Below are 26,911 nucleotides of genomic sequence, written 5' to 3' on the forward strand. Positions count from 1 at the left end.
TAGTCTGGATTAAGTGTTTAACTTCTTCGTATTTGTCTAATATAGTTTACTCTTTGTTAAATGTGACACTCTGTCCGTCAGTAGTCTTGTTCATGTTTGTGATTGGTCAGATGCTGCAAACACCGCCTCGTTCATGTGAACGCGTTCATATCCAGACAGAGAAACCCTGGGTTGATTTACCGAGTTGATAACCAGCTTCGTAGTACAGTTTAGCTAGATCTCGTTTGTTAGGGTTAGTGAAGCCAGATAACGAGAAGATACCCCGGGTATGTTGAACTCGCTTCGTAGTACAGGCCTCTGGTGTCTGACCGATTGTTGTTGGCCGGACGGGGCCAAAAAAAGCCCCGGCCGTTCTTTTTGTTCCAGTCCAGCCCTGTACAGACTGTTATTGGCTGTAGACCTGAGACTAACTAGCTCTGTGTAAGCGTAACAAAAGACTGAAGATGGTTCATCGGGTTTGTTGTGGTTAAAGGTTTTTAATTAATATTGAAATACAATCAAAACAGGCAATGTTCTGTACAAACATACAGTTTGGATGAAACAAGATAAATTTATAGTCGTACCGTTTTTTTCTCCAAAACACATTTAAACAACTTTCATGTGGACTGACAGACAGCGAGTCCATGTGGTTTAAACCTGTTCTGGATGTCTGGACACACAGGTGGACAGACGGACGGAAATCCTTCACAAAACACAAATTAAATAATTAGCTTAATATTTTCAGTTTTACTTACTGAAAAAAGAAAAAAAAAAAGAGTACAACAAAGACGACTGTTTCCTTTTCTTTGTTCGGAAACTCACTGGTCTCCAGGGAAACAGTAAATAAAATGTGTTGTCATTCAAATGAACGAATGCGTTAAAGCGAGTCAACAGGCAGCAGGTCAGTGAATGAGTCTCTTTCATGAGCCAATCAAAGGAGAGCTGATTGATCAGCTGATCACACATTGATCCTTAGCTGATTGATCAGATGTACATACAGTTAATTAACTGAACGTTTACAGTTTGTCCATGGCAGATGCTAGTATGTACCCACTGAATGTAGTTCATGTGCGAAACTCTCGTGAGATGGTTGAGGTTAGGCATTGACCTGGAATGGTTAGGATAGGTTACCTACGTTTGGTGGGTACATTCTAGCATCTACCTCTGTCCATCTTCCTCCTGATGATGAAACCTCCTCAGTACAATCCGTCATGTTTACACCTCCTATCTGTGGTTCCTGGGGGCCGGGGCTTAACTCATGCGCCCCCCCTCAGGACAAACTTTAGGTTTTTAGCTCCACTGCTGCTCAGAAATGTTGAACTCATTGTCCAGAGGGAAGCAAATAGCTCAGGCAGTAAAAGAGACTCTTATTTTGGTAGGTTTGTCTTATTTTGGTTTCCTGAAGTGAGACTGACCCTCCCGACTGTCCCCTGCTGGACGGCTCTGCTCATCTCTGTGAATAAAAACTCTTCAGTATTACGTCATTTACATTCCTGTCGCTGGGTTACTGAATCAACTGTTGGGATTTAGTGAAGAATATTAATCATAAAATAATTCACAGTTGGGGATGATTACATTTGAGTAATGAATATTAATCCTAAACTAATTATTAGTTGGGGATACAGTCTATATATACATACTAATGTTTTTGTGTGACCTCATGTAATTGAGTTGATGAACTGAGTTTCTGATTGGTCAACACTGTTCACGTCACCATCCGAGTCTGAACTGACTCCTCCCCCGAAGAGCGATTGTCCAATCACAGCTTAGCAACTGTAACTAGGCAGCAGGTCTGTCTAGCGATGGATTTTTGGTAGGTCGTGTCTTTTTTTATCAACTTTCCAAAAACACAACAGCAAAAGTGTAAGGAATGGATTAAACAGTGTGCTAATGTAAGCTGCTAACTTTAGCATGTCAGGCTAACTAGCGTTAGTAACCCAGTGCTACTTCCAAGGCCAAGAGCTGATGGCTAACGACGTTGTTTTGTGGATTTTATCAAAGTAACCTGTATTCCACAGGTTACTTTGATAAAATCCTGGTTCCAGATTGAAACATCCACTGTGTGGGAGGCGGTCCTGAATGGATCCTGAATTAATCCCAGAACAGTGACAATAAATCTGAGATTAGACCAGAATCTGACTTTGTGATGTATTAAAAGGGGCAGCGTGGATGGGGGGCGAAGATACAAGTTGAAACTTTCAACTAGTTCAGCTAAAAGTTCCTTATTTTCCTGTGAAACAGGTAGAAAAAACTGTACTTACATTTTTTTTCCACCTGTTTCACAGGAAAAAAAAGAATATTCTGGCAAAACATTTGTTCACCTGTTGTTAAGCCATAAACACAGGAGAGAAAAATTATTCAGATCAGACTTAAAAAATGGATCACCAGAAAAAAAAGATTCTCGCTTGCCTTTCAGGGCTTCCGTAATAAAAAGACTGATGGAAATAAAATGAAAGATCTTCACCTGAAGAATATCCAAAGATGGAGTGCAGATACACATTTTTTAGGAAACCTGTTTGGGTCTATGACAAAATAATCTAAAAAGACATAAAACGAAGACATCACAACCTTTGTATCTGTTAATTCAGTTTGTCATCCCGCCTGAAAACTTTTCTCCCAGCATCCCAGTTTCTGTCGTTACAGCTCTCTGCCTTTAGAGGGCAGAATAAACAAAGGACGCTTTCATGACGTTCACTTCCACCCTGCAAGACGTCACAGCAGAGTTAGTTTAAGAGTTTATCTGCAGAGAGGTTCAGGTTTCTGCTGAAAGCTCAGGATAAATCTGTGTTTGAGCTCTGGAGAGGAAATAGAGACAACAAACAAACAAACAAACAAACAACAGGAGAGTCTGTTGACATGGTGATGTGTCTTTTGTTGCTTTGTGTCAGAATTTTTAAAACAATAAATGTATAAATAAATGTAACAGTGGGGTGCAGTTATGTGATGCTGATAATAGTGTTTACAAGTGTCTTCAACATGGAAACAAGCAACCAATCAGGTGTGAGCGTGACCCAGCAGTGAACCAATCAGGTGTGAGCGTGACCCAGCAGTGAACCAATCAGGTATGAGCGTGACCCAGCAGTGAACCAATCAGGTGTGAGCTTGACCCAGCAGTGAACCAATCAGGTGTGAGCGTGACCCAGCAGTGAACCAATCAGGTGTGAGCGTGACCCAGCAGTGAACCAATCAGTGATAGTGAGAACAAACATTTGCTGTACAGGTTAAAACATTCGCATGAATAAAACCACCGTGATACCTGGTGCTTTGTGCCATTCACAGTTCCCATGATGCTTCACTCTGTAACTCCAGCTGGTGTGATTATTACTTTAATTGTTGAACTGGTTCTGTTCTGGTTTACCTCCGGCTCTACTTGGTTCCGGTCCAGGCCTGGTCCGAGTTAGGCGAGGGAGCGCAGAGCTCCGAGTCAGAGTCCGACTCCCCCTCTGCGATGTATGGCCGGATGGTGGCGCAGCGGGCGGCGCCTCCTCCTCCTGCTCCTGCTCCTCCTCCTCCTCCTCCTCCTCCTGCTCCTGCTCCTGCTCCTCCTCCTCTTCCTCCTCGGTGGTCTCCCAGGTTTGTGGAGGAGTAGAAGCTGTTGTTGAGGAAGTCCAGGTTCTCTCTGGACTGGGAGATGGAGAAGCCACTGAAGGAGCGCTCCAGTTCCTCGTGGTCCACAGACGGGATGGAGGCGTCACTGTCCGGCTTCGCCTCCTCCCCTCCTCCTGCCCCGGTCCCATTGGCCCCGTCTCCTCCCCTCTCTGGTCTCTCTTTCTTCCCCCCTCGGTCTCCGGTGCTGTGCCGGTTCGATCGGTTCCCGCCGTGTCTCTCTCCGGCCGGTGGAGGTGGGAGTCGAACCAGTGACCCATCCCCCACTGGACTCGGAGTGTTGCCGTGGCTGCGGTGAGCAGGGGGCGGGACCTGCTGCTGGAGCTGGGAACTGATTGGCTGCCAGGAGGTGGAGGGCGGGCAGGTGGGGGCGTTGTTGTTCCTGTGTCCGGTGGAGCTGCTGGAGCGGACCATCTTTGTCGCAAAACGACTCTTCTCGATGTGGTCGGCAGGCACCACCCTGCATGACATGTAAATAACATGTTAACAACAAAACAAAGGGACAACATCCATAAGTTAAAGCGGCAGTAGGCAGAATATTTTTGGCATCATTGGGCAAAAATTACATAATAACATTTCAGCATATTGTAATTCAAGTGTTCTGAGTGATAACTAGACTCCCGCACCTCCTCATGGCTCTGTTTTCAGGCTTTAAAAAATCTAGCTCGTAACGGGAGACTTTGGCCAATCACAGGTCATTTCTGAGAGAGGGCATTCCTATTGGCTGTTCATTTAACGGCGGCAGCTGTCAATCACCCGCAAACTCCGATAACGTTGAGAACGTTTGCTCCGGCTGGTGGGCGGTGCTTGGTATTTCCTCAACTGATCTCAACATGGCTGCCGGGTCACAAACTTTCTCATTTTACAGCGAAACAGTACACTACAAGATGTTTCTGAAAACATTTGAGGAGAGATATAGTCATTACAGTAACAGAATATTGATTCATATTTGATCAGCGCTGCCTAGTTTGACCATTTGATCAGAGTTTGAGAATGATTGACAGCTGCTCAGAGAGGCAAGGCTCCAGCTCGGCTGTCATTGGTTGTTTTGCTCCGGTCTGTGAAATCTTGCAGATGCCGTTAGGAGCACCGGAGGACACAGAGGCACATGGTTTTTTTGTAAACCTGTTTCATGTACTACTGTCAGGATATAGTGACCGTTTTACAAAAATAACTTTTTTATAATCATATTTGCTCCAATCTGCCTACTCCAGCTTTAACATGTAAACAGCATGTTATTAACAACAGGTCCTGGCATGTTACTGCTTCTGTGCTTTCCCAGTAATAGTAGACACTGACTGTGGGATCTTGGAGATGGACTGGCTCTTCACCAGTTGATCCACTGGACTTTGGTAGGGCGGGGCCGGGTCTGGCTCCTTGGATCCAAAGTAGGCGTCGGTCTCAGCCCGAGGGATTCCCATTCGCTGGATGTAGATGTTAACCAAGAAGTCCAACTTTCTCTCCATGGACTGGACCTGTGGGACAAGACCAGTAGAAGACCAAAAAGATTCAAGACTGAAGCTGCATCAAAACAAAAACAGCAGGTTCAGAGTTCAAGAGCTTTCAGCGCTCCTCTGCTGAATGTCTTTTTGGCGCCAGACTGGTTGCCGTTGGTTACCTGCTTCTCCACCTTCCCCAACCGTCCCATCATGCTTGGGTCCTCAGGAAGCTCCTCACTGGCTGTTTTGGGACGGTCCTTGTCTGCTGTTGGTGTCCCTCTGCCGACGATCTGATCCACCCTGCCAATCAGGAGACAGCAGGAGACAAACACTGAGCTCCAGGACAGTGTCCTCACATAGTGTCCTCACACAGTGTCCTCACACAGTGTCCTCACACAGTGTCCTCACACAGTGTCCTCACACAGTAAATCAATACATTTTCAGCCTGAAGTTGCTAAAACTGTGAAGGAGAAGTATATTCTAAACAAAGTACTGGTCTGAAAACTGTGAGAAACTTTCTGATGGGAAGGTAAAAGATTCTGCATTTGAAAATATGAACAGCTTACTACCAATAATGCAACTTTTTTTTCAGCAAATGGCTTTTGTCTCGTCCGATGTCCCGCCAACAAGGAAAACATTTAGGATATGCTGAAGCAACCCTAAACATACAGGCAAGGGGTCAGAGGTCTTACCTTGACTGGAGGTTCTTGATGCGGGCGAGCATGTCCAGGTGTCCGGCTGAATACTGTTCGATCACGTCCATTACGTCATAGGGACGAAGACTCTCCTTAAACTTCCTCTTAGACACCATGAAACGCATTATACTGAGAGAGAGAGGGGGAGAAAACAGGAAGTCGATTGTCGCCTTCAACCTCTGACGGCTAGGAGGAGGTCAGGTGGTCTCAGGCACTAACAGTACTGATGTGGTGAATCTAGTCCGCCGCCTGTAGATGAAATTCATCTCACAGACCTACAGACTGTTCAGACAGTGGGTTTAACTGGTTGGATCTGAAGACTTCAGACTCTTTTACATACTCACATTACTATAGGATTTTATCTGTCAACACCAACTGACCCAGACTGGAAAACAGACCTGGTCCAACTTGGTCCCATCAGTCGTCACAAATCAGATTCATCATCAAAGATAAAGTCTTTATGTTAGTCATTCATCCTGGACCAGGACCAGAGGCCTGTACTACGAAGCAGGATTTGGAGTTAGCGAGGTAACTTCAGGGTTAACCCTTCGGGGTTTTCAGTCCTGCGACGCTGGTTCACTTCTTACCGGGGTAGATCACCATGGTAACTTATGCTGAACAGCTAATCTGCTCCGGAGCAGGTTATGTTCCAGATAAGACATCAACTCGTATAAAAACACCGCCTACTGACCAATCAGAGCTCAGTGCGGTGATCGTATTACGATTGTACATTACACAAATAGGAAGAGCTGCACGGTGGTGCAATGGTTAGCGCTGTCACCTCACAGCAAGAGGGTTGCAGGTTCTCCCCGTGTTAGCGTGGGTTTTTCTCCGGGTACTCTGGTTTCCTCCCAAAGTCCAAAGACATGCAGGTTAGGTTAATTGTTTAAATTAATCTAAATGTCCAGTACGTGTGAATGTGAGCGTGAATGGTTGTCTGTCTCTATGTGTCAGCGCTGTGATAGTCAGGTGATCTGTCCAGGGTGTAACCCGCCTTCACCCAATGTCATCTAGGATCGGCTCCAGCCCTCCCACGACCCTGAACAGGATAAACGGTTACAGCGGTCCTTCCTGCATTTGGCAGCTGCAACTGTGTTGCTTTTAGTTTGGATGATGTGTTTAACTCCTTCATATTTCTGTAACATTATAGTTTGCTCTTCCTTTGTCAAATGTGACGCTCTGCTGATAGTAGACTTGTCCATGTTTGTGATTGGTCATACGCAGCAAACACCACCTCTTTCATGTGAATGCGCTCATAAGCAGATTGAGAAACCCTGGGTTGATTTACTGAGTTGATAACCACCGTCGTAGGACCGCTTAGCGGGATCTCTGTTGTTAGGGTTAGTGAAGCCAGATAACGAGAAGATACCGCTCCATAGTACAGGCTTCAGGAGTGACAGAAAATGGTTGGATGAAGCTAAGGGGCTGAGCCAGAACCAGGAAACACAGACCCAGAGACAAAGTACACCAACACTGCACTTTTGGACATGTAGTGTATGGGCTGAGGGTTTTTAGAGAGTTTGCGATTTGGTTTGGAGCTACTGCGATACAGCTCATCCAGAATCTGGTTCTGATACTAGACTGTATAAATTAACTTTACAGAAGTGGACAGCTGGACTGTTGGAGACCTCCTGGAGGCACGAATGAAATCAAACTTTAACTTCAAATAACCGAAAGGAGAGGAGCTGTAAGAGGACTGAACGACACTTCTCTGTAGGACGGACACTAGCAACAACAACAACAAGAAGGATAATAATAATAATAATAATAATAATAATGTCTTACCAAACAACATGACAGGAGCTTTAGTATGGAGAACCACAAGAGTCAGGTAAATAGTAATAGAGCATTTAATTGATTAATAAGTAATTGTACAATAAAAATAGGCTTTCATAAATGTGTTTACAAAATAATTTATTAATCTATGAATAAATGGACAAAATTATAAGTATTTAATTATTTGACATTTTAATGGGCAATAAAAAGAAGAATTATGAAAAGCATTTGCAAATGAAATATTAATCCACCAATAAATGGTTCAAATTAAAAAGGGATTTACAAAAACACCATAAAACAGTCAATAAGTACATAATTTAAAAATATATGAATGAATTCATAAATAAATAATGAAATGTTATTGTACAATTAGTTATTAATCAATTAAATGCTCTATTACTATGTACTTGACTCTTGTGGTCCTCCATACTTTAGTGGCAGACAACAGAAAACAATGAAACTAACTGGAGGTCAGACTGACTGGTCTTACCCAATAGCCGATGGTGACCTTTGACCCTTGTGTGAGCACAAATAAATATAAAAAAACAAACAAACAAACAAACAAAAAAATAATGTGATTAAAAAGCAGAATGAGTTCAGAGCATAATAAGCAGCAAATAAACAATGAGTAAAGCGATGAATGATGAGTAGATACACGGAGAAATAAATTATTCTCTCAATGAATGTAAACCGTTCATACCAGATGGCTCTGATGGTGACCTTTAACCCCGGGGTCAGATCCTGAGGGACGAACTCACAGTGGCAGCTCTTGTTGTCGTCAGCCATGTCTTCTCCTGGCAGGCTGGCCTCTGAAACGACAACATCACAGTGTGTGAAGCATTCAGAAAACGTGAGAAGGGAACCAGCTGAAACGTGAAGCTGCAGCAGATGATGGATGAAACATTTATTATGGATGTCCTGATCATTACTCTGTTAATGGGCACCTGGGCGAACATTTACTGTGGGTCCCCACTGACCCGACCTCCGACCACTCTCCACCCTGCCGCCTCCAAGTTTCCATTAAGTCCTTCTGTGCTGAACCATCACTTAACATGTCTTAGCTTGTGGTCATTTGATTAAACACAACTTTCTTTAGGAATATGCAAACTACATTTAGTTAGTTAGTTAGTTCGTTAGTTCGTTAGTTAGTTAGTTAGTTAGTCCATTAGTGCGTTAGTTTGTTGGTTTGTTAGTTTGTTAGTTAGCAAGTTAGTTAGTTAGCTAGCTAGTTTGTTAGTCTGTTAGTTTGTTGGTTTGTTAGCAAGTTAGTTAGTAAGTTATTTAGATAGCTAGTTTATTAGTTTGTTAGTTCGTTGGTTTGTTAGTTTGTTAGTTAGCTAGTTGGCTAGTTAGTTAGTTAGTTAGTTAGTGAGCCAGTTAGCTATTTCTTTAGGGGTTTAAATCACTTCAGTGATGATGTACTGTAAAACCACGTGAGAACGTTCACTCCGCTTATCGGTCAGATGTGTCTGGGGCGGGAGCAAGAAAGTAGGGAAGAAGCTCTTGGACTAGTGCATATTTCTGTGAGAGAAACTCACAACATCGTACCTGCAGAGTTTGCATTTGCTCATAACTGTGGTAATTATCTGAGCTATTCTCCAGGCAAAACTATACCAGCAGAATGCCGAATGCACTTCGAGGAAACGTCTTGAGCTAATACTGTACTGCTTCACACTTTGCAAAGAAGACGTGCTGCGTTCAGACGACTGAGTACAACATACAGGATGCAAAGCACACCTGGCTACAGGGGCCTTTTAGCTCAAACTTGCGGAGTACACCTGGTAGTTGGGTCGGATCGAGGTCCGATCACGTTCCCACCACAAACAAACCGCTTCAGAGATTATTTCAGACCGGACCGAGATCACCTCCTCTCAAGGGTCTCGAGCTGTTGTTTTGGCCCGTGTCCGAGCGTGATTACTGCGTTCACACCTGCCCAGACGCATCGCACCGAGGGGGAAAACAAACCAGAGTCCAATTTGACTGGACAAAAAAGCGCAGGTATGAAAACACCCTGAGGCCCAGACACACCAAACCGACATCAAAGAACTAGAGGCGATGAAACCCGACTGTTGCGTCGCCTCACGTCGCCTTTGTCTTTGCCGACAAGTTGCATTTCTACACACCGCAAAGACTACAGCCGACGGCCAGTTAGCACAAACGTTCTGCGCCTGAGGCGGTCGTGTCTAGAAAGGAACCCGCAAATTGCAAAACCTGCTCTGACATCTGCAAAAACTTGCACAAACTTGCAAAAACTCTCGCGAGACTCGCTGCCCAACGACCTATCCCAGCAGGCGGCAGTAGTCTGCATTCGTCATTCAAAAAGGGAAACTGGAAGACCGAGGACTGCAGATATACAAGCCGTTGTTATGATACATACATGAAACAAAGAGGCGTTTGCCGTCCATTTCCACACCACTTTCACTCACCACTTAGCTTTATTCCAGACGGCCATGTCGCTGTGAAAATATCCATGTATTGGAATGATCAGATGAGATGAAGATGAAAAATGAGAAGAGCCTTCTGTGTGTGTCCTCTTGACTTTACTCGTTGGCTATCTTTTCTCTTCTCGTACACTGATTCGCTTAAGCTGAACAGCCAATCAGAGTGATTTCTTTCGCCGACGGGCTCTGCTGCCGATTCAACATGCTGAGTCGGCCGAAAAACCTCCAACATGGGCAGTCTAGAGCCGACGGTGCGGGACACACCGCAAAAACTAAGCAGATGGACGCTCACCGACGGCCCCAAACTCTCCGACGGCCGACCGCCGGCTTGGTGCGTCAGGTCCCGGTGTGTGTGTTAGCGTGTGTTAGTGTGTGTGTGCTGACCTGGGGAGTTCTTCTGTCTGAACTCTTCGTCCTGCATCTCTATCAGCACTGCAGGAGGAGCAGAGAAGAGACAAACCTCAGAGGAAGATTACACTCTAATCATCACCATCACGATCACCAGCTAAATCCAGTGGTAGCTCTCTAGCGGTCGATATTCTAACTTGATTTGTCTGCTGCTCCAGCGTTTACCACCAGGTCATCAATGTGCTTATTTTACATTAATTCGATGGCAAACTCCACCCAGCTGATGCGACGCCAGCGTACGCTGGGATACAAGAAGGTCAGAAGGGTTATGTTCCTATATATGCCATTCAATTTAAGACATTGAGGTGGTGGCTATACAATGATTTATATACATTTTTTATATGTTTTTAAATGGGAGTGAAAAAGGAGGTATGATCAAAATGTACTCCTCATAATAAAACGTATTAGACACTGGACTTTAACATAAACAAACATTAACACATACAGCGATCTTGATAGAACTATTGACAGTGTGTGACTTATAGATATAATAATATAGTATATTTTGATACATTTCTTATATGTTGTGACTGAAGTTGCAAATGACACATTATCTGTTGATAGTGCCATAAATAATGTTCCATAGATCGACCTGACCTATTCTTCTAAGTATGATTTATATCCCTAATTGAATACCACATCATGCGAGGTTCAGCAGGGTTCTGGGTATAACTTGCAGAGAGTGAGACAGCCATTTCTCGTGTATATTTACCACTTTTCTGGCAGAATGACTAAACTAAGCCGTCTTAATCATAATGAGTTGCTTTTAAGTAGCTGAGAATATGATAACAACATGCAGAAAATGGTATTCAAACCTTTTTTTTCCCTGGGGAGGACCCCCAGAACCCTCACTTTATTATGTCTCGCTGGCAGGTTTTCTCCCTCTTACAGACCTAGACACGCTGGTTTATTTTCTCATCGATTCAGTCCGCATCAAAGTGTATATCAAAGTATGTATGTCAGAATCTAAATCCTGGTTGGATATCAGTTTGTTACTCAGGACTATCTTAATTCACCGCTTTTATGCACAGTCAGTCATTTCTTTGAATGGCGCTTTTTGGCCCTCGGCCCTCGTACTCAGATATTACACAGCATCAAGTCACCCTCATCTCAGAATGAAACCTCTGCATATCCTTCTTTTTGTTTTTATAACACTGTTACTCTGTGCACACAAGACAGCTGTCAGTTTGTTAGAGCAGCTCCACTAAAATGTTTATTGCACATAATGTGTAATCTCAGTATAAAATGTGTAAAAATCGGTGTGAAGCTTGGACACAATAATGATGAATAATGATCTCTATCACTCATGATGTGATTGGTCCCACTGATGGATCATAATTCCTATAATATTGTAGATTATATGTTAATATTTCTGAGTGAGCAGGATTTGTGAGCTTACAATCATGTATCTACGTCTGTTCTATATATCTGTAATATATTTGAATCTTCATCTATATTTTTCATCTTCAGTTACTGGCCCCTGTGAGATCATGCATCAGATTAAAGCTGGAGTAGGCAGGTTGGAGCAAATATGATTAAAAAAAAAGTTATTTTTGTAAAACGGTCAATATATCCTGACAGTAGTGCACAAGACGAGATAATCTGAAAAAAATAATGTGCCTCTGTGTCCTCCGGTGATCTTAATGGCATCTGCAAGATTTCACAGATCGGAGGAAAACAACCAATCAGAGCTGATCTGGAGTCTGACGTCTCTGAGCAGCTGTCAATCACTGGCAAACTCCGATCAAACGGTCAAACTAGGCAGCGCTGATCAAATATGAATCAATACTCTGTTACTGTAATGCCTATTTTATAACATAAAATGTTTTCAGAAACATCTTGTAGTGTACTGTTTAGCTGTAAAATGAGAAAGTCTGTGACCCGGCAGCCATGTTGAGATCAGTTGAAGCAAAGTGCCGGAGCAAAGTGCTGCCTAGTTTGACTGTTTGATCAGAGTTTGCGAGTGATTGACAGCTGCTTCCGTTGAATGAACAGCCAATAGGAACGCTCTCTCTCCGAAATGGCCTGTGAATGGCCAAAGTCTTCTGTCACGAGCTAGATTTTCTAAAGCCTGAAAACAGAGCCATGATGAGGAGCAGAAGTCTAGTTATCTCTCAGAACACTTGAATTACAATATGCTGAAAGGTTATTATGGAATTTTTGCCCAATGATGCCAAAATATACTGCCTACTGCCGCTTTAAAGTTGAACAAATATATTTAAAATGTAATGTAGGCTACAGCTAAATACACTGTCACACTCATAATTTATCATCCATTAAGGAAATATAAGTCTGATAAATAATTAATTAATGGACAACACTGACTAAAACGTCATTGTGTTCTTGACACTTTTCCCCGCTCTGACTCGGGTTCCTTTTTTAAAGATAAATGTGCACAGTCCGCATATACATGCATTAATATCTCTGCGTTCATTGGATTCAATGGAGGCTCTACCTTTTGTTTACCTGTTGCCGTGGTGAATCGTTGTATCGGAGCTCTGTTGATGATGGCTTTTTTCACTCACCATGCACAAGCTTAACTCAGACTGAACGTACTCAGTGATGATTGAACTGACTCTGACCAGGTGATCTGGAACCGAAAACTCAAGAGTTTTCCATCTCAGGATTCATCAACTGAGCCTCAGGGCCCCCGTTCTGTACTTGTGGATGTTTCAGCTCCACCTGTAGGAGTTTTGAAGGTACATGCAGATTGTTCTGGTTGGACTCTGCCCGTCTTACCTTCAGAGTTTTGGCGGGAGGCAGCTCCTCGGATCCTGAAGGCCTGTCTGGTTCTGCTACGTTCTCCAAAGCTCCAGCTCTTTGGAACCTTGCTGGGACTCTCCTCCAGACTGGGCTCCATGCTGGGGGACCGTCGCAGGGCCTGGACGCTCCCCAGGACTCCAGGAACTCCAGGACCAACACCAGGAGCGACACCGGGGACGACTGTGGGAGCCACTAGAGACAGGAAGTAGGAACGGAAAAACAGAGGTCAAGAATGGGACACACTAGTATCTGGTTTGTTGTCCTGGTTCATGTTGATCCAGCAGTCTGCAGGTTTTTATTCAAACTAGTTCCTACAGCAGCAGCAGTTACACCAACAAGTTCATCCTGTCTGGTTAAACAAGTAGATTATCTAGTTTTTACTGGCTGGTAGGAATAAAAACCTGCAGACTGTTGAGTCTCTACAGACCAAACCAAACCAATCTAAACTCTGTTCATTCAGTTCAAAAGCCCCAAAGATGTTACTGCCTGCAGGAAACAACAGATATGTGTCCACTGTCTTCATGTGTCTTGTTCAAACTTCAGTACTCAACAGAGAACCTGTTGGGAGGATCAAACCGGAGACCTGATCCGATCTACTTTTCATATGCCACACCACAGGAAACCTACGACAATAATCTGATGTTTCCTCTGAACTGTTCAACAACTACAACATTTAAAAAATAATAATGTTGGCTCTAACACCCACCGTGCTGAGGAGAACCTTTCCCTTTGGTTCCTGAACTCCGGGGAGACGAGAAGACCCTTTCCTTCAGACTGACCTTCTGACTGCAGGGACAAGAAACAGACAGGCAGGTTCAATTGGATCTAAAAACTTTTGTCATCAGGCAGCAGTCTGGGAGAATGTCCTTTTTAGTGAAAGCATCCTTCCTGTTTTCTCTCCTTGACCAAACATGTGACATTTCTTATTTGCATTTATACAGCACTTTTCTAGTCTTCCGACCACTCAAAGTGCTTTACATTACACGTCAGCATTCACCTGTTCACACACTGATGGCAGAGGCTATCAGTGCCAACTTTGCCCATCAGGATCTAATCTAAACACTCATTCACACACCGATGTCTCAGCCTTAAGGAGCAATTTGGGGTTAAGTGTCTTGCTCAAGGTTCAAGGATCACTTGAACTGTTCAAGGACACATCGACGGGAATCGAACCACCGACCTTCCGATTGGTGGACAACCTGCTCTACCCTCTGAGCCACAGCCCTATACTGTATATCTATTCAGTCTAAAAGTGCAGACTTCAGAGGATCCACTAGAAAGCAGCTTCTAACTCTGAATGAATCACTGGTCAGAGGTCAGAGGTTAGGAGTCAGTGATGAAGAGTCATCATCGTCAGAAGTTTGGAGATGTCAGAGGTTAGAAATAAGGGTAAAGCAGGGTTCCCGCCAGTGTATTGCAAGCCCGGGCCTAAGTTGACTCCCGCCGGGCCTAATCATCAGGGTATTATGTTAAAGATGTTTTTTAAACTAAAATTTGTTATACAGGTAGCAAACTCCTTTAAGGAGCAACTTAGTGCATAAGTTGCATGCTTAACCTTAGTGTGTGTCTGTGTGTGCAGTAGACAGAGAGAGAGAGAGAGCGTACATGTGTGTGTGACGGACAGTGAGTATGAAGTTAACAGTAAAGTGCTAAACGCAGCAGTACAGTGTGTACAGTTAGTTCCCGTCACCGTTCCTGATGCAGGGCGGGGTTAGCGACAACAACAGCTCAGGGTCGCTCGCTTTAGGCGGGCCGACCTTTAAGGTGGACCAGCTATTCTCATTTTAGTGACAAGCCGTTCCTTCGAGTTTCGCTCCTCAGCACCCCGCTGACTGGTGCAGTGCGGTACAGAGTACAGAGTGTGCAGACAAATCTCCACATTTGCAAATCGCCTCACATACTTGCAGATCTCTGCCACGGCAGAAGTGTAGCAAAAGTCACATGTTAAAAGACGGCCAATTGAGAGGCCTGCTGAGTTGTAACTGATGACTTGTCTGTATTTTCAGCTCTTGGAGCCAAATACTTAGACTTCTCAGCCAAAAATATCTATGTACGCATTTACAGATTTGTCTATACGTTTACAAATCTCAATACAGATTACACATACAGGCTGAATCTATACAGAGACTCTGCCTGGCTTTAGTTACTATTAAGGACTTGTTTTGAGCCAGAACTAGACACTGACCTGGGAGACGGTTCAGGCTGGGCATCCTTCCTGCAGACAGACAGACAGACAGATTGTTATTATTAAAGGGAACATTCACCACACTTTATGCGGATGTCCAATCAGTGCTAATGGGAAGTATAGTCCACTGAAATAACTTCCTCAGTGCATGCCATATTGACTGAGAAATCTGATCTCTCCTGCTGCGGAGCCGTGCCAGCTGTGCCTACATGTACCAGGATGCATTGCGTGCGAGCGGAGAGTTTGATATATCTGATAAATAAACTAAATAAACTCACAAAATGTCAATGAAGGAAATATTCTTACACCTAAACAGAAAAATACAACCGTACACATTCTGAATTCAAGTTTCTCTCTCCTTTCTTCTCTAATTGAGACAAGCTTAATAGGCCCCCTTTTCACAGCAGCCATCTTGCCATGTCATTGCAGGGTAAACACAGGTTTAATTAATAGCATTAATTATGGCCTTGTTCCATTTAGGTGGGCCAGGGTGCTACAATTACATGTCAAATGACTGCTGTGAAAAGAGCCTATTGCCTTGATAACTCATCGTAAAACACAAGGCATTCAAACCGGACGGAAACAAAATAAAACTGACCGAAACCGTCTTGATTAGTCTTTCCACTGGTCCAACAATCAGCAAATCTGATACACTGTATATCGCGGTCAACAAGTCCAGATAGTCCGAGGAGACAAGCCAGATTTTGCAGCTGGAGAATTGCAGATTTCTCGGTCAATACAGCAGCACTGAGGTATTTATTGCTTCAATTGACTACATTTACCATCAACACTGATCGGACATCCACATACAAAGTGGCAAATTTTAACTTTTAACTATTGAATTAAGAATAATTGTATTGATGATTCTGACTTCATTAAATGTTAAACAATTCAACAATGTTAGACATTCTTCATCTTTACAAAGAAGAATACTGCAGTCGTTGTTGTAACAGGTTTGTGTACTTCCTCTATTAAACATTTCAGACCTGAATGAGAGTCCTGATTTGTTCTTGAGGTTCCTCAATAAATCCAACTGATTGAGAGGGGGAATCAACCTGGAGACACACACAAACACAATTATTCATGCCGAGGTGTCATGATATAAAAATCATAATTATACGAATATTTACAGCAACGAATTGATTGTCTTGAGGCGGACAGGTGGAGTCTCACCTGTACATGGGGACGGAGACAGTCCTCTCGTAATAATCCCAGGTTGAAGTCAGATCAGTTCGGCTCAGATTTGTGGCATAAACCCTCCACGCCGCCTGTAAGGACCGATAGGAGATGATTGTTTCCATGGAAATAGCTACAAACCAGATCCTGATGGAGCAGGAGGGAACCTGTAGACTCCAGTGATTTTCTAACTTAAGGCTGTGTGCTACTTCTGTCTGTAGTGGAGGTGATTTTAACATCACCTGCTCTGGTCAGTGATTTGAATCAGTTTGTGGGTTATCTTTGCAGAATTACCAACTAGTGTAAATGTAAATGTCAAAAATGTACCGATGGATTCCTTGTTTTCTAGTTTCATATGATGTCAGTACAACCTAAAAATCTCAAATTGCGTTAATGCATTAAAGAAAGGCGTTAATACTAATTTGTTTTAATGTGTTATTACCGCGTTAACTTTGACAGCCCTAAAAAAATGTAAATCAACTTTTATTGTCACACATTGTATTGTACACAGCACAGCACACTGTGAAATTTAGTCTCTGCATTTAACAGATCATACTATTAGGAGCATTGGGCAGCTTACTATACAGCGCCCACGGAGTAGTTTGGGGGTTCGGGGTCTTGCTCAAGGGCACCTCTGCAGTGCCCAGGAGGCGAACTGGCACCTCTCCAGCTACCAGTCTACAGTCCGTACTTGGTCCGTCCAGGGACTTGAACCGGCGACCCTCCGGTTCCCAAGCCAAGTCCCCACGGGCTGAGCTACTGCTGCCCAGCAGCTCCTATTTGCAGTGTAGCCATGGCTGTACAAACAACTATCACTGGGTTACTTCCATACCGAAGAAAACTTAAAAATATGATGATTCACAGGCAAGTTATGTCTTTCTTTCTCTGATTTCAAAGTGGATTTATGGACATTTATTCTGGATGGACATCAGAGGAAATGATGTCCTCGGAAAGTCTGAGTCACACTGAATGATATCAATACATGTGTCATGTCTGTGTGTTCACATTTCACTGAGTTATGATTTAGAGAAGGAGTACAATCAGAGTGTTGGTTCACCTGTACGAGTCCGGCTGCTGGGTTTCTTCTCTTCTCAAAGTGTTTCTGTCGGTGCTGCTCCTGAACCTTCAGAGCAAAACCAGAACCCAGGATCCCCTGAGAGACAGACAGACAGACAGATAGACAGACAGACAGACAGATGAGCTGGGATGAACCAGATGGAGGTTCACCTGTGTCAGGTAAGCTCAGGTAATCATTAGAGTGACTCACCGCGGGCAGAGCAAAGAATGAAACTCCGATCAGAGTGAAGGTTGCAGCCAGCAGACGTCCGTTCCAGGTGATGGGGAACTTGTCTCCGTAGCCGATGGTTGTCAAGGTAATCTGACAGAGACAGACACAGACCAATCAGATTGTTCCATCACTGAGGATGAGACAGTAGGTCTTCCTCAATACAGAGTGCTAACGCCAGTCCTCCCACTCATTTGAATTTGGGTAGTGCGTTTAACCTGCGGCGCTGGGGATCGCAGTAGGTGCCTGTGGCGAAAAGTTGTAGCAGAATCTACTTTTGGGCTACATCCACACTAATACGTTTTCCTTTTAAAAATGAAACCGATCTCCGTCCAGACAAGCGTTTTAGGGCCGTTTCAGAATTAATCTCCGTCCATACTATCCATCCATCTATTATCTGTAACCGCTCATCTTATTCAGGGTCGCGGGGTGGCTGGAGCCGATCCAAGCTGACATTGGATGAAGGCAGGGTACACCATGGACATGTTGCCAGACTATCACAGGGTGGACACATAGAGACAGACAACCATTCACGCTCACATTCACACCTACGGGCAATTTAGTGTCATCAATTAACCTGCATGTGTTTAGACTGTGGGAGGCAACCGGAGAACCCGGAGAAAACCGACACTAACACGAGGAGAACATGCAAACTCCACACAGAAGGGCCCCAAGCCGGGTTTGACTCTCTGACCCTCTTGCTGGGAGGTGACAGTGCTAACCACTGCACCACCGTGCCGCCCTCTCTCCATACTACCCCACCTGAAAACGCATATCACACGACCACTCACGTACACTGGGCATGCGTGTGCTGGTGTAAACAGGAATGGTAATTGAGGCTGATGTCGTTTGTTTTCGTGATGTGACGGGATGAACCAGGAAAGGACATGTCATGACTGATAAGACCCAATCACAAAGCGAACGCTGGTGTCTGCGTCATCGTTTTCAAAGGTCTCCGTTTTTGTCAGTCCAGACTAAAATACAAACGGGGAGATTTAAAATTAAAACGGGGTCAGCAGCGTTTTCAAACGACTCCGTTTTAGGGGCTTAGTACCGTGGACGCTAGGCATAAACGTAGCAAAAGTTGTGAAACGTCACACCGCCAAGCAACGCCTGATTTGGTGTGAATGCAGCCTTCATGTGTATTGTCTCACCAGTCCCCACCAGAGGGCGTCTGCATACGTCTCAAACTGTTCGTTGTCCTCTTTTTCTGCCAAATAAACGAGGAAACTGGCCAGAATGAGACACAGGAAGCCGATATACCATGCAGTGATCAACTCCTGCAGAGGGAGAAAGACAGAGAGAGAGACACCATAATAGAGTGAGACAGACAGAGAGAGAGAGACATCATAATGCAGTGAGACAACTGGTCACAGAGTTTAGATTAGACAAGTAATCAATAACTCTGATCGATACAGTCGAAACGATGAAACGATCAGATGTCAAGCTCCCTGTCAGGAAAATGATACCAATAAGCCAATACTGCTGACACACAGCGAAACACAGTGAAAGCAGTTGAAATGTCGGCTGAAGTAGAGGCAGTAGAGTAAAGACAGTTGAAGTGTTTGCATTGTAAGCAGTTGAAGTTTCAGTTAAAGTGTCAGAGCTGAAAGCAGTTGAAGTCAAAGTTCCGTATCTCAGTGAATATCTTTGAGTCTTGGACTGTTGGTCGACAAAACAAGGCATCTGAAGCCATCAGCTCGGACCCTGTGAAACTGTTTTATGCTTTATACATGAAAATAATCAAGAAAATAATCTGCAGATTGATCAAGACTGAGAATAATCGTTAGTTACAGACACACAGACAGACAGCTATTTCCCAGGTTACCTTGCTGTGGGCGTAGACAACTGAACCCAGAAGTTTCCAGGTTCCTCCCCGTCGGTCCATCCTGATCATCCTCAGAATCTGAAGGAAACGGAGCGACCTGATGGCTGAAGTGGCGAAGACGTTCCCCTGAGTCCCTGCAGCCAACACTGAGATGGACGCTATCAACACCATGATGTCTGCAGACAGAAAGAGAGAGACAGATGACAAAATGTCTCAAATCATTCAATCATTTTAAACATGCTCTTCTTAGAGCCCTTTGCTCCTGCTGAGCTACCTGCAGGCTCACCTGTCTGAGGGTAAATGAAGCGTTGTTTAAATAATCAGACTCACCTCTTCTCAGGGTAAAAGAAGTGTTAAAGTCACAGAGTAATATAAGTGTTGTTGAATTCATCAGGCTTAGCTGTCTCAGGGTAAATGAAGTGTTGTTAAAGTCTGACAGTAAATTAAGTGTTGTCAAAGTCTGGGGGTAAATGAAGTGTTGTTAAAGTCATCAGGCTCACACAAAGGGAGAGTGACTTTATTCTCTGCTCAGGTAGACATTACTCCTCTATATCATTACATAGTAAATAGAGCAAAAGAAATCTGAGAATACATTTGTTAGTAAGTAAGTTAGTATGTGTAAGTGTTGTTAAAGTCTGAGGGTATATGAAGTGTTGTGTTGTTACTCTCAGACTCACCTGTCTGAAAGCAAATGAAGTGTTGTTTAAGTGTGAGCGCAAATTAAGTGTTGTTAAAGTCATCAGACTCACCGATGACACAGAAAGGTTTTCTGGCGAACTTGAGTCGTCCTCTCCATCCTCTGTACCGACAACAGCAACCTGCAGCCCAGATCCTCACAATGTACTCCACCCCGAACACCACGATGGTTACCACTTCCTGTTACACAACAGCACACTGTTAGAAACCAAGATTGGGTTCTATGTAGAGGACTATATAGTGAGCTCATCAGCAAAATGAAAAAAAAACACTTTCACACACTCACTCAACGTCGGCTAGGGGACCATTCATAATATATACAGTCATAAATATTTGTAATAAACACATATGGTAAGCTATTTTGTTGAGTTGTCTCTTAACAAAATGCTCTGAGTGAATTTAATTTTCCCTGGTAAGCAGTGATACAGTGTATATGTCTGGGGCTTTTATTGTGAAAAGTAAGAACGGAAGGAGTAAAGTTGTCTGCACTGCCGTATTTTCCCCGATCAATAAATAAAAAGTACTTTGTGACCGTTTGTGTTGTGATGTGCTGCTCTGCTCACATCAAACTGATTATTTTTCACCACAACTCATGGATTTGTCTCAAATCGTGCTGTTCTCTCTCCTCTCGTCCGTCTGCCGTTTTTTTTCCTTCAACGCAATGCATGATGGTTTATCTTGCCTGTTTAGTGACCACTGGTTGTACCAAAGAACATATATTGCCAAGAAGTGAAAGTCAATTTCAGCGCCCAGGTCATATTTTACCGAAATGACCTGTGTTGAACAATACAACATCATAAATATAATAAGAGTTTTCAGTCCAAAATGGCGGCAGCGGCTGTTGTCAAAAAAACACTTGAGTACCATCTCTTTGCTTCTTGCTCTTTGGTTGTACACTACTTTTCACAGTGCATTGTGAGACACTTTGAGTCCACTATATAGGGTATAATAATTGTCACTATACATATAGTCCACTTTATAGTGAGTAGTGAGTGATTTCGGACACAGCCCAACTAATCATTATCGATTCATCTGCTGATTATTTCCTCAATTAGTCGATTAATTATTCAGTTTATAAAACATCAAAAAAGAGTCAAAATGCCGATCACAAGTTCCCCTACAGAACCCAAGCCGATGTCTTCAAATGTTTTTCCAAAAAGTGTGAGTTTGGTTTTAACTTTTGTAAGGACACACAGAGCTGTGTGTGTACTGTATGTGTGTGTGTACATGTGCACGTATACTGAACACACCCATGAATAGCATTCATCAGTCCAGGCTGATGCTTACAGACATGTGTAGTGCAGCCAGTTACAGATCATCAGGTCAGATATCTCTAGGATCTAACTGGTTCAAATGAATTATAAACACAGCCAGCCGACTGGTGTGAAATCAAACCTACACTAAAAGTTATCATGATTTAAAAACATCATCAAACTACAGAAACGTAGAGAAAACATGTTCCTAAAAATATCCCTTTATATTTAGCTTACCGCATGTATTCAGTTGATCCTCAGATCAGTGTGTGACTTTTTGATCTGACAATAAATTACGTGTATTTTTAACACCATCGGTCTCGTAGAGATTTACCAGAATGTAGAGAGCGTCCTCTGAGCTCTTCTCATACTCTTTGATGGTGGAGAACACAGACAGAACCAGACAGGAGAACACCAGCAGGAACCTGAACAGAGAACACACATTAAAACACACACTGACTCTCTGTTTCTGAATACTGATCTCAGATTTGTGTTTCAGGGGGGAAGATTGAGACTGTGACACCGGATCTGAGATCTCGCTGATCCTGAGAGCAGACCGCAGTTAACTGTTTATTTTAATTGATATATCAAGTTACTATTAATCAATAATCATGAAGTTATTGCTTCAGATTGATCGTAGTTATGATTTATTCAGACAGCTCTTGGATTGCTTTAAGGATGATTTTTTAATATGATTGCATTATAAATTATTTATATTTATTTTAGATGTCTCATGTTGTTGTGTCTGTCTCCCCGTCTGGTTAAATAACAGTTAAATAATCATGTTTTATTTCATTTTCCATAACTATGTTCTTTCTCTAACATACTGTTGTTGTTATGTGCAGATGTTACAGTAAGAGAGGATCAAACCAGACTAATTGACTTCCTGTGTTTCTGTGAACTGGCTTTAGTCTACTCATTTTATCAGCTCAGTGTGATATTTGACTTTTATTGTGAAAATTGAGAAAGTCAAAAATGTTGTTGCTGTTCTGATAGATGCTAACATGCTAACAACAACATATAGTCCTGTTTGGGAACCAATGTGAGGACATAACCAAATAAAGCCTGATAGACCCTGCTAAAGCTCATCAGACGGTGTACTGGAATGTCCGCTACTGCTGTTCTCTCTACAGACATATTTCTATAGTTCCTCTTATGCTGAATTAGCTACTAGCAGCTCCTATTTGCAGTGTACCCATGGATGTACAGACAGCTATCACTGGATTACTTTGATACTGAAAAAAAAAATTAAAAAATGTGATGATTGTCAGGCAAGTTCTGAAGTGTCTCTTTTCTATGATTTCTAAGTGGCTTTATGGACGTTTATTCTGGATGCACATCAGAGGAAATGATATCCCCGGAAAGCGTAAGTCACGCTGAATGAAATCGATATGTGTTTCATGTCTGGGTTCACATTTCACCGGCTTCTGAAGAAGAGAAGGAGGGAGAGTTTTGACTCTATTTCACCTCCTGCAGCATCTTTGCCTCCCCTTCCAACACTGCGGCGCTCCCCTGTCTTTCTCTTTTGTCTTTGTCCTGCTGAATGTCCATGTCTATTACAGAGTAAAGCTGGGTATCGCCACTGATTTCCTGAATCGATTCGATATATATATATATATATATATGTATATAGTTATATATATTATATAACATATATATGAGTGAGTGAGTGAGGTAGACAGACAGATGTAAAGTCAGGTATTTACACGTAAGCGTGGTAGATGAAGGCCCATCCTCGAGGTCTCTCCAGGACGTTGTACAGGAAGATCTGCAGTCGTCTGTAGAGAGCGTTTCGCTTCGGAGGTTTCTTTCTTCCAGATACGCTGCTGCGCTGCCGCCGAGGACCCTCCTCCCCACCTGAACACAGGTATATATTCACTGATTCACAGTAATATTAACACACTGACTGATTCTAATATTGACACCCTGACACATCAGGACTGTCAGTTATATAAAACAGGAAAACAGAAAGTGAGAAGCAGGCTTGAATTACATGTTTGGCATTTTAGTTTGAAAAATGGCATATCAGGACAAGTGCAATGCGTTAAGATGAACATCATACACACGTTTTTTTATGTTTTGCATTGACTTCCTCTTACTTCCTCTTTTGGTCTTAGTCGACTAAGATTTCTTTAGTATTTTTTTATGCTTTTTCATGCTGAATTACTTATTTCCCAGTAACTTATGAGCACAAGATTTAAAGTGGTGTTTTTATGGGATTCTTTTTGGAGAAACTCAGTTTGCTAGGTGTCACCTCAGCTAATTCACTGAACTTAACCTCTCAGCCATGTTTGTGATGTTTGTGCCTTTTGGAGATATTTTCATGCACATATCGGACAAATAATATGGCTTGCTGTGCGGTTAATTGTACGCCGGGCGTCCTGCTGGCCAATGTGCGGGCGTCGGATGATGGGCTGCCGCTGGATGACCTCCGTGTCCGCATCAGTTTCCAACAGGATATCGGGAATTGTAATGTCCGTGAAACTTGGCTAAATCCTGGAATACCGGACAGCGCCATTCAACCGTGAATCTTTTTCCATATACCGATCTGACAGAACAGAGGACTCTAAGAAAAAAGAGAGTGATGTCATACGGACTTGTGTCTTCTACAGGAGCATATAGGCCAACCATCGTTTCACAATCTCATAGCTCATGGTAAGTCTATCTTGGAAGACTACCTTATTTTATTTTTAAAGTGTTTTTGTTGTTGTTATTGTGCAGGGATTGGGCGGGCTGGAAGAGTGGGTGGGGAAAAGAAAAAAGGAAAAAATGGTGACCTGTAAACCCGGCAATGGGTTAATTGCTTATGTTTTTCCCCAAAAGAAAACATTTTTTTTTTAAATTGAGAATTAATCAATATTCAAAATAGTTGTCAATAATTTGTTTCTATTGATCAACTAATACATAAACTGTTCCAGCTTTATTGATGTTACTTCATATTTTATTTATTATCAACAAATCCCATAAAAACACCAAACTGATCTGTCACAGGATCAGTCACAACTGAAGTGTCACAGGGTTCTGGACCTTCTCAAAAAAGGGAACACAGGTGAAGTCACAGATATAGAGATGGATGAAATGCATTGTGTCAGCTGCAGATTTGTGCAAATATATTTACAAATAAAATGTGGAAAAACTAAAAACTGCCCGCAAACGCACAGAACAAACATCATATCAGACATTACACATCTATTAAAGATGAATACAGATCTACTACAATGTTCAGATGAATAGCCCTATAATAAAGATTAGCTGAATGTGCAGCGCTACACTTCAACTGACACTGACAGTTCAGTTAAAACCTCAGTTGAAGTAGTTGAAATGTTAATTGATGTGTGGAGGCTGAAAGCAGTTGAAATGTCAAATTGTTAAAATTCAGTTGCTTTCATCGTCTATACACATCAGCTAACACTCGATCTACGATTTACTCCATAACTGATTCAAACACTTTAACCCGTACTGTCAGCACTTACAGTGACACTTGACAACTGTTTTCAGTGCTCATTCAGGACACAGCCTATCTTTTTAGTCGGTTTGGATCTAAACATTTGCATATAGAATAGCCTGTCTTCATTGTCATACTTTAATTAAAGCTGAAGAAGGAGAGATTGGAGCAAATATGATTAAAAAAAAGGTTATTTTTATAAAACGGTTGCTATATCGTGACAGTAGTACATGAAACAGGTAACCTAAAAAAAATCATGTTCCTCTGTGTCTTTCGGTGTTCCTGACGGCGTCTGCAAGATTTTACATACCGGAGGAAAACAAGCAGTAAGAGCTGATCTGAGGTCTGCTGTCCATCTGCTGTCTATGAGAGCCGGCTGTCAATCACTCACGAACTCCGACCAAACGGTCAAACTAGGCAGCATTGATCAAATATGAATCAATATTCTGTTACGTTAATGCCTATGTCTCGCCTCAAATGTTTTCAGAATCATCTTGTAGTGTTCTGTTTAGCTGTAAAATGAGAAAGTTTGTGACGCCGCCGCCGCCATTGTGAAACCTGGAAAGGAACGCCAAGTACCGGTCACATGACCGGAGCACAGCCAAAAGGAACGCTCCCTCTCAATGAAATGACCTGTGATTGGTCAAAGTCTCCCATCACCTTAGATGTTTTAAAGTCTGAAAACAGAGCCATGAGGAGGTGCAGAAGTCTAGTTTTCTCTCAGAACACTTGAATTACAATATGCTGAAAGGTTATTGTGGAATTTTTGCCCAATGATGCCAAAAATATATACTGCCTACTGCCACTTTAACTACTACAGGTTTGAATACAATTCATAAAGCCAGCAAACAACCATGAGAGCCATTAGCCAATCACATTTAAGCACCCATCTGACATGCTTACAGTTAATAACTCCTCCTTTAATGTAATTGGTCCCAATGTGCAGGTCGTTTTTATTTTGTTTCAATCAGTGATCTGATCAGTGATCTGATCAGTGATCAGATCAGTGATCAGATCAGTGATCTGATCACTGATCTGATCACTGATCTGATCCAGGGATGTTTCCTTCTGGTTCTCATGTTTACATGAGATCATCAATCATAACTGGTTCTATGATTGATGATCTGAGAGCTTCCTCACTGTGGTCATAGACACAAACAGGCTACATACATACACACCACACACACCGTTAACGGTCCCCGGTATTTACCGCATGAACCGGCAGCTGTATGTGTGTTTGAGGTGTTTACCTGCTATGAGCAGAGCTCCGTCCCTGCTGGACTCGGTCCCCCCGGCCTCCAGACCCACGAAGCCGACCTTCAGCTTCTTCTGGTCGGCCTGCGCTCCGGGGAACACCCCGCCGTTCCGGGATTTCTGCACCATGACGGAGGGACCTGCACCGACCTGCCGATCTACTGCCAGCCCGCAGGCAGAGCACCGAGGCCGGCCAGACCCGGCGGGAGCATCGCTGCTACGGAGCGGAGGAGGAGAGGAGAGGAGGAGAGAGGGATGGAGGAAAATAAAACCCGCAGGGCGACAGACAGCAGCAGATTGGCTGATCAGCAGATTTTTTTTCTCACCGACTTCCCGCACAAAAAGGAAGTGGGATGACGTCACCGACAGCTATTGATCAGCTCACAGATAAAAAAAAAAATCATTTTAAAAAAGCCACAGATCAGATGATCAAATTTGATCAGTTAGTGAAAAGAAACAGACAGAGGAAGAAGCTTATCATCTCTCTCCATCACCATGGTAACCGGATAATCTGAGGGTGGTAACCATGACAACCGGAGGAGAGGCAGCTGGAGTCATTTATATCTTTATATTGAGTTAACCGAAACACAACACAGGAGGGCTGTGACATCACAAGGAGGAGCATCTGTGATTGGCTCATTCATATTTATGAAAGATAAATGTTCAACATTGTTAACATGTG

The 26,911-nt window shown here is 43.0% G+C and overlaps 1 protein-coding gene across 3 annotated transcripts; it reads right to left on the minus strand.

Moving 5' to 3' along the window:
• Positions 1 to 456: 456 nt before the first annotated feature.
• Positions 457 to 26,690, minus strand: LOC119486964 (potassium voltage-gated channel subfamily KQT member 2). 3 transcript variants are annotated; one of them, XM_037767552.1, is made up of 20 exons: positions 26,556 to 26,690; positions 26,226 to 26,446; positions 23,237 to 23,387; positions 21,865 to 21,955; positions 20,331 to 20,457; positions 19,582 to 19,757; positions 18,908 to 19,033; positions 17,736 to 17,846; positions 17,526 to 17,621; positions 16,466 to 16,560; positions 16,279 to 16,347; positions 15,293 to 15,322; positions 13,814 to 13,893; positions 13,084 to 13,299; positions 10,321 to 10,368; positions 8,196 to 8,304; positions 5,717 to 5,848; positions 5,204 to 5,324; positions 4,885 to 5,060; positions 457 to 4,045 (listed from the first exon to the last, which is right to left on the minus strand). In XM_037767552.1, exons 2-20 carry the CDS (start codon positions 26,356 to 26,358, stop codon positions 3,346 to 3,348), a joined length of 2,787 nt encoding a protein of 928 aa, XP_037623480.1. In that variant the 5' UTR covers positions 26,359 to 26,446; positions 26,556 to 26,690; the 3' UTR covers positions 457 to 3,345. The 3 variants fall into 3 exon arrangements, with proteins under 3 accessions (XP_037623480.1, XP_037623471.1, XP_037623489.1); XM_037767543.1 differs by having other exon boundaries at positions 26,226 to 26,663; XM_037767561.1 differs by lacking the exon at positions 10,321 to 10,368 and having other exon boundaries at positions 26,226 to 26,663.
• Between the last annotated feature and the right edge of the window lie 221 nt (positions 26,691 to 26,911).

This window comes from Sebastes umbrosus, chromosome 1 (genome assembly GCF_015220745.1).
Source record: "Sebastes umbrosus isolate fSebUmb1 chromosome 1, fSebUmb1.pri, whole genome shotgun sequence".
Lineage (NCBI taxonomy): Eukaryota > Metazoa > Chordata > Actinopteri > Perciformes > Sebastidae > Sebastes > Sebastes umbrosus.